The sequence below is a fragment of the Mya arenaria genome, chromosome 2, assembly GCF_026914265.1.
Source record: "Mya arenaria isolate MELC-2E11 chromosome 2, ASM2691426v1".
In the NCBI taxonomy this organism is placed as follows: domain Eukaryota; kingdom Metazoa; phylum Mollusca; class Bivalvia; order Myida; family Myidae; genus Mya; species Mya arenaria.
Window position 1 is genome coordinate 60,667,209 of NC_069123.1, and position 8,431 is coordinate 60,675,639.

General features: G+C 37.4%; 1 protein-coding gene across 1 annotated transcript; it reads right to left on the reverse strand.

The window, feature by feature from the left end:
• LOC128203687 (probable methyltransferase-like protein 24) lies at window positions 1-8,127 on the reverse strand. The gene is made up of 7 exons (XM_052905214.1): window positions 7,419-8,127; window positions 6,948-7,123; window positions 4,672-4,800; window positions 4,343-4,417; window positions 3,474-3,621; window positions 1,617-1,736; window positions 1-589 (listed from the first exon to the last, which is right to left on the reverse strand). Exons 1-7 carry the CDS (start codon window positions 7,497-7,499, stop codon window positions 398-400), a joined length of 921 nt encoding a protein of 306 aa, XP_052761174.1. The 5' UTR covers window positions 7,500-8,127; the 3' UTR covers window positions 1-397.
• Window positions 8,128-8,431: the final 304 nt, after the last annotated feature.

Consider the following 8,431-nt stretch of genomic DNA (forward strand, 5'->3'; position numbering starts at 1 on the left):
ATTACATTCCAAACGATCTTGGTAAACAATGTTAATATTGAAAATTGTCGGCTAATCTTGCGTAACAGTCATAAACACGTAACATGTGCTTGGACAACGGGAAGAGTAAACACTAAACACACCATTGGTAAATGTTCAAGTGTATTTAACTATAAAACAAAACAAATAAACGCATAAATAAAATTTAAAGTCCAAAAATCCTATTTAATATATAAAGCTGATTTGTAACATTCAAAGTACAGCGGAATCGAAACAGCACCAACGTCAGAACATGTCCCCTCTGTGTGTGTCTTCTTCAAGACGAGCACTGATAGTCTTGGTTCCAAGCCTAATATACTATTATGCCTAATAAATCATACCATGAATAACTTATTCAATCTGCAGTACACAGGGATGGTCAAAATGGATCAGTCACTTTAACAAAGCTGATCTCGTGGCAGTTTGACCGCTGTTCCATTTTACATGCCGACACAAATGCACAGTTAGGATTCTGATGGGTCCAGAATATCCGGTATCCTAGATGGTAGAGGTTTCTCAGGACGGTCAAGGCCCGGTAGTACTGCTCCCATTCTACTTCTGTCCCATCCAGCTGGAAGGAGTTCAGAATGCACGTTTTTAACAAGAAAGCTTATGACTAAGCATTTGTTTCTACTATCATTTATATACTTTTATTGGTAAATCATGCTTATTTGGCAATATTTCTGTAAAACTTTCGGGGGGTTTTCGACCGTGGAAAAGAGAATCATTCTTGAAAACTTTCGCTTGCTGTAACAGACATAGTCTCAATGACTGGATATCGTGTACGTCCATACCTTTAAATAACGTTACTTAGTTTTAAAAACTATGTACCTTGCACTCGTGACCGTATAAAAAACTATAGTTTCACTCGTGGCTTCGCCACACGTGAAAATATGTGTTTTATGTATTGCAACTGAATGAGGAGGGGCTGGCCATGACACGTTCGACTAAGTGGGAGACGTGAATAATAAACCACAGTCAGTGAAAAGGACATTTATTCAATGTCAAAACTAAATAATAAATACGAGTTTGACATTATCGTAACATATTATTCACGACTAGCACATTGGGCGTCCAAATAACCGCCATAAGTGTAACCACACGACGCCCAAAGAGAGGTAAAATTATGCAAAATATTTTGCTCAAAATATGCAAGCACGTATCTCAGAAGATTTTTCTAGAATGGCTGACGCGGGAGGCTAGCGATAGGCTGACACCCACCACGTTGCCACTGGTCACGGCTTGGAACGCTGATAAGCCAAGCACACACCACGTGACCACTGGTCACGGCGTGGAACGCTGATAAGCCACGATTTAGATGTAACCGGTTAAACCCGCACATTTAGCAAGGGGTGATTCAGTTCAATCCACAGATCCATAAAACATTTTATGTCGGCATAAAATTATATTGATACCACTCGTGAAATAAAATACGATCTTACACTGAAATAAACAAATATCCTCTATATCGTGTACGTGCATACCATAAAATAACTTTTCTTTACTTATTACTTATTAAGTACCTTGCACTCTTATTGGTTCAACCCTTCTTTATCTAAGCGCTCTAAAAATACTTTGTATCTCTGAAAACAACAAACCGCTAAATGGAACTCTACTGCCAGGTTATTGGTTCCCGTCATGTTGGCTGTCTTTACGATGTCGGCAAGAACTCTCCATTCGTATAATTCCACGTCAATTTTCAATATAGATATTGTTTTCTGGAAAACCACAAATGGGTTGTGTAATCATTTAAAGTGAGTTGAAGTTAAACATTAAACCCATGGAACAAGTCATTTTCCGACTATAGTAGCAAACGCATGAAAAAGACACTTTGAAACTTCAGTAACGAATGAAAAAGACACTTTGAAACTTCAGTAACGAATGAAAAAGACACTTTGAAACTTCAGTAACGCATGAAAAAGACACTTTGAAACTTCAGTAACGAATGAAAAAGACACTTTCAAACTTCAGTAACGAATGAAAAAGACACTTTAAAACCTCAGTAACACATGAAAAAGACACTTTGAAACTTCAGTAACGCATAGAATAGACACTTTTAAACGTCAGTAACGAATGAAAAAGACACGTTAAAACTTCAGTAACGCATGAAATAGACATTTTGAAACTTTAGTAACGAATGAAAAAGACACGTTGAAACTTCAATAACGCATGAAATAGACACTTTAAACTTTAGTAAAGCATAAAATAGACACTTTGAAACTTCAGTAACGCAAAAAAAGCCACGTTGAAACTTCATTAACGCATGAAGTAGACACTTTAAACTTCAGTAACTCATATAATACCCACATTGAAACTTCAGTAACACATGAAATAGACACTTTAAACTTCAGTAAGGCATAGAATAGATACTTTAAAACTTCAAAAACGCATGAAATAGACACTTTAAACTTCAGTAACGCATAGAATAGACACTTTGAAACCGCAGTAACGCATGAATTAGACACTTTAAACTTTAGTAACGAACTTATGTAATGAAGGTATTAAACAAGACACGCTGACACTTAGTGCGTTCAATTTTGATGGTATAAACTTATTTGGGTTATAAATCGGTTTCACGAAATGTGTATTTGTTTTTATCGTTTCAAATAAAATGAAACCAGATCCAGCTTTTGTTAAAACGAAAACCGTTTTTGAACCTATTGAGACTCCCTCCGGAGGCAGTTTCGTCGGTTCGTTCAATTTGAAAATTAGTTCACTTTGAAACAACATTGTGGACAGCGATTCAACACATATTTAGTTAAAACAGGCAAACCATCATCTGCTGCAGTATCATTCAGAAATAATTGCTACATGCAAAGGCTCCACCAAGTTTTTGAAACTGTGCACAGAACCATGCGTTTGTTACTTCAAGTTTGTTTTTCAAACCACCAAAACCCTTGAAACAAAAAAGGAAACTAAAATGCCCTCGTAATAGTTTGCAGGCACAAAATGCAAGACCCTGAACAGTCTGTAACAAACGCATTCGACAAGGCACCTTGAAACTGAGTATCATGCGCAGAAAAACAGCATACTTTTTAAATTGCAATTACCAACGCATGCACCGAGACATTTGGTAATTTCAGTACTACTGCTGACCGTGGTATTGATCTATATAGACAAATATTCCCTGATCATTATGGTATTGGGATCATTTTTGTTCTCAGTTATAAACGCATGTGAAAACACTAGTAGGAATTGTTAACTTCAGTCGTAAACACATGCAACAAGACTTGAAGTCGGAAATATTCTTAAGGAATACTTACAACAATACAATAGTGCTTACCTAACTAAAATAAGACTTCCGCGTCGTCTCTTGTTATCGCATAACAGTATGGCCACATATATATTATATTGTTCATATTGCAGATGTTTTAACTGTGAATGAGTCAAAGCGTTAAATAAAATAACTATATTTTACTGAAACCAAAACACAAGTAAATGTGTGAAGTTCGTACATTGGCATGTTGGAGTTTTTGCCGTATGGTGTTGTATGTAAAGAGTTGCCACTCGTCCGTGTTGGCCTTGATCGCCTCATCCTTGTCCGAGATGCCGAGGGAGTGGAAGTAGTTCTTGTCCGACCGCTGGTGATCGTCCATGTGCATGCTGAAATAAAGGTCTATACCGTAAATGAACATTCACGAGCCTTTATTACACAAGGGTGTACGCTGTCCTTGTAAACAGTTTGTATACCCATTTTTATCTATGCTATTCCCGGACCTTTACAATTGACTGGTGCATTATAGAAACCTATGTACTAATATTATAACATTTGATATTATGATCTTGAATGCTTTGCAAGTCTTTTGCTTGTCTGTTTATATTGGATAATCTATTATGTCGGAAAATAAAAACCGCAAGTGTTATTTTTGTTGATCATAACCGACTTTAAATAAAAATTGTCTTATTTAACTTATCTTTTTAGTGATTATGACATGCATTGCTTTAATAAAAATCCTCATTTTATCGATACATGTAGTTCTTTTGTAATGAATTGTGTTTATTATGCACCAGTCAGTTGTAACCACGCCCCCCCCCAGGTCCAGTGAATAGCGGGGAAATGACTTTCGGTCCATCCAACCCCGAGTAAAATCCCCGCTTTGCAGGGACGAACTTATGATAAAATCCCCGCCAAATGCCCCCGCACCAAAGGGACCCTAGGTAAGGCCCAGTCCCTGCTAAATTTTGCGCAGGCCACCTGAAAGGTTAAAACACGGCCCATTTCCCCGCCCATCCCCGGTATACTCCCGGATCTGCGCGCGGGGGGGGGGGTTACAATTGACTGGAGCATAAATTGGAAACTCAAAGCATAAAATCGAAAGATTACCTCGGGTCGAATGAATGCACACTGCAGCCAAAGTGTTTTATTGCCTCATCGTCAAAGCTGAAGTCGTTGTTTATTCTGAAATGTTGAAATGTCTATATGTGTATGCACCATGATGCATGACGTTCTGACCATTACTAGGTATAAGTAATTGGTGCCTGCCGCAAATGGTATACAGGCATCCGATCTACAATCACTAATTGAATATGCACGGTGACCCTGTATTATTTAGATATCACTTTAAAGGTCAATATTATTATAATGCTTTTATATATTATGATAAGCTTATTTGAACGACGGGTACCTTAAATTAGTTTAATATTAATCCGTACCCGAACGAGTAGATGATGCAGGGCTTAGGTGGCCGGAAGTGTTCGTCGTCACAGATGTCCCAGCCTCCATCTTCATAGTTACCTAGGCGGACCTTCCGGCGACACATGTATTGCACGTTCTCCAAATATCTTCAAACGAAAATTATCCACAATGTTACATGTCGATGGCTGGGTGCAAAACTATTATGATGGACTTTAAAGCAGTTGATCAAACCGTACCATTAAAACCCATTAAATTATTTTTATTGAATTCATTTGAGGCTGTGGTCAACATTTTCATATTGGCCCCCGCTCAAGAATCTTTCATGGCAAGAAATCCTATCCAATTTTCGATTAAGAAGGAAACCCCTGTATGCCAGCATATACCTGGATTTTAGCAGCATATGCATTATGTTCCATTCAGTGGTTTTGTGCTAAGGGTTAAAGGGCTGACTTGGTTCTCCGTGTAACTTTTATCAGTTATCTGCTGTAACAGATAATTCATTTCATTCAATGGCCATTACGACCAGCATGAAATTCAGGGGAGCAATGATTTTGGTCATTTTTTGGAAAAATGTTTATAGTGCATGTTTCTTAGGTTTAACGCTTCATCTCATTTTGTATATTACGACACTTGTCAAAAATAAAACAAAAAATTCAAAAATAGTTTATGATTAAGTATTGACATGATTTTCTCAACTATAAAAAGTATAATTATTAATCAACTTAGCTAAGCATTAAATCTTTGATATTGTTTATGAACAATCTCCTTGATAACAATATTTAACTATCTAAACCACACTCTTGAATTATGTTTAAAGATTGAAAACATCAAGTACAAATGTACTTACTATATTTCTTAGTTTCCCAACAGCTAAATATTTTCCTCACGCCGGCCAAATCCTAATAGCCTCTTATAGAACAATACCGTAATCAAGTTGTTAAATTAAACGACTTGATTACGGTATTGTTCTATAAGAGGCTATTAGGATTTGGCCGGCGTGAGGATGTATTTTGACCCAAATAGAATCACGAACCCCAGTCAAACTTATAGACTATCGGCTCAAAATGTTATGACTCATGTATATTTAATAAAATGATACCTGGGAGTCGTTTATCTGTGGATGTCGAAAATATGCTTAAAGGGGCTGTACTCCGTATGATAAAATAGCGGGAAAAAAAGAGAAAATTGTCGAAAACTGACATAAACTTGGCATCGATGAGTACAATGCTAGTCGGTGTTATCACGTGATATTACCGAGGTACGTGTATAGCTTAATTATGTAATTAATAGATTAAGCCGTCGTAGCTCAGTGGATACGACTCTGGACTGCAATTTTGGCGACACGGGTTCGAACCCGGTCTCCGACACATTTTTATTTTACATTTTGGTACCTGTACCTTTTATACAATTATGATATCAAAGCGTAACACATTCCATTAGATAATTGTCCTGAGATTCGTTACAGAAAAAAACTTTTTTGGTGCAAATCTGGTGTACTGTCCATTTAAGGGTTTATTTACTTTGCGCTCATTATAAATAGATAAATGAAGGGTCTTCGCATTGATACAAAAAGCTTAGTTCCTTCATTCACAGCAACATATAGTTGATTAACGCGAGATTAGCAGCATCAGTAGTAGTTATATGATAGTTAGTAGAAGGAATAGTAGTAGCTGTTGTTGTAGAAGTGGCAACAACAACATCAACAATTCAGCAGGAGCGACAGTAGTTTTAGGGGCATCATCATCATCATCATCATCATCATCGGTGGTGGTGGTGGTTGTGGTGGTGGTGGTGACGGTGGCGTTGTGGCGGTGGTGTTGACAGTGGCAATAGCAGAAGCAGTAGTGGTAGTATCAACAGCAATAGCTGCAGCATTACCACCTGTCTAACTAAGACTTAAGAGCACACGTATTAAATGACCAATATAGTCGGTTTTGTTCGGTGGAGTTAAATACCTATTTACAGTAACGATAGTTGGGAGTCATGTTATTTTTTGGGGTGTGGGGGGGGTGTCAATATTTTACAGAAAAGAGGTCACTCAAGGACAGCGACCATTGTCGTGATTTTATGTGGGTCAAAATATGTTCTTTCACCGGTCACGGTATGAAGACAATGGCTGGTATTTCTTGGCATGATTACAGTTGTCCGACCCATTGACAGGATAAGAGTATTTTATAACTGCAATGACCTAGCATTAAAAAGATAAACAACAGTAACTATTTATCCTTTTCCAAGGGCCAGTTTTAAAGATATTTTGGTTGGTTGATTTGGCAACTGGTCTCAACGGGCTTACCTGTGGTAAAGTGCTGAAAGGTCTTCTCTACTGAGGTTTTTCAATAATAAATCCTCCGGAATAAGAACCGATGCGTTCCGATGAACACCGACAATGAACTGCGTGTCCCGGAAGTCCGTAGGAAGGCACTGTATTTCCGGTTCCGCTTCAGTAACGACCATCGGGATCATTGTAACCTGAATTCAACAAAAACACTTCTACAGAACTCAGACCATGTAAAGTTCAGATCTTAGACTAAAATAAGACAAACTGTGCTGTAAATAGCGTTTTTACTATTATAGCGAACATATAATTACACCGTTCATAAAATATGATATAATGTTTAAATACACCCTTTTATCGCTTGGTGTTGTCTTGGGTATTTCCACGTTTTTTCATTTGATTTAAAGCCAAAAACTTCCTTTTGCTCAATTGATTGATGAAGAAAGTTTAAAAGCACTACCGTCTATGTGATGAAAAAGACACAATTACCTTGTAAGTTACAAATAAGATAGGCGCGAAAATCCCTACGGTACACCATTTGAGGACCGAACTTCTCCGTGCGCTCGCCATTATGTGTGCAAGCAGCTGATATATATCTAATTTGAATTTAAATTCTTGACGTTCAACACGGTATTCGCAATGAATGCACAAAACCTTACAATATAGTATAGTCACCAAAGTTCAGCCTTTACAATACAATCTCATAATCATGTATCACCGTTCTCAACACGATTTGCTTGAAGCACATTAACGTTTCCAACTTGAATTGACCATTTTTCAATTTATTCTAGACTATAGGAACATTTTTCTTTTCTTTTCGTATCAAAAGTTTGAAACGTATCACAGCACAGTCCGTTATGAAATGGCGACGAGTTGTAATTTATTCCTTTGTATGAGCTAGTACACTTCAAGACGGATACGCCAGTTGTGTTTACTTTATGAACATCGAACAATGTTTGCAGAACGTATTAATGGATACCCATGCTGTGAGTTATAGTAAGTGTCTGTTATTGATCCTCTTAATTGTTCAGAACATCCGATATAAATGATACTATTCTGTAATATCCCAACAATCCATCAAGTACACACTCATAAATGACACTTGAACCACGATGACTAAGCTCATACATGTACCAGGAAAGAAAAGAGCATCTGTTTCATGATACTGAACAAAAAGATTCGTCTAGTGCGTGAAAGGACAATATATGCATCATGTGCATACAATAACTTTGTATATCAGACGTAATGCATCCGACAAATGACAATCGATACACCATACAAGGAAATTTATAGAAAATAGTATACGGCTGATATGGTGGCAGATTTCTGCCATACCCTTCTAATGTTCCTTTCGCCGAAAAATATGTAGCAAAATAATGAAACTGTCCTACTAAGATTATTTCAATTTACGAATAGCGCCTTAATGCTATATTTGTAGTCCTAGGGCGTATGAAATGGCGCCCTAATACTGTATTTGTAGTTCTGGCGCGTATGAAATGGCG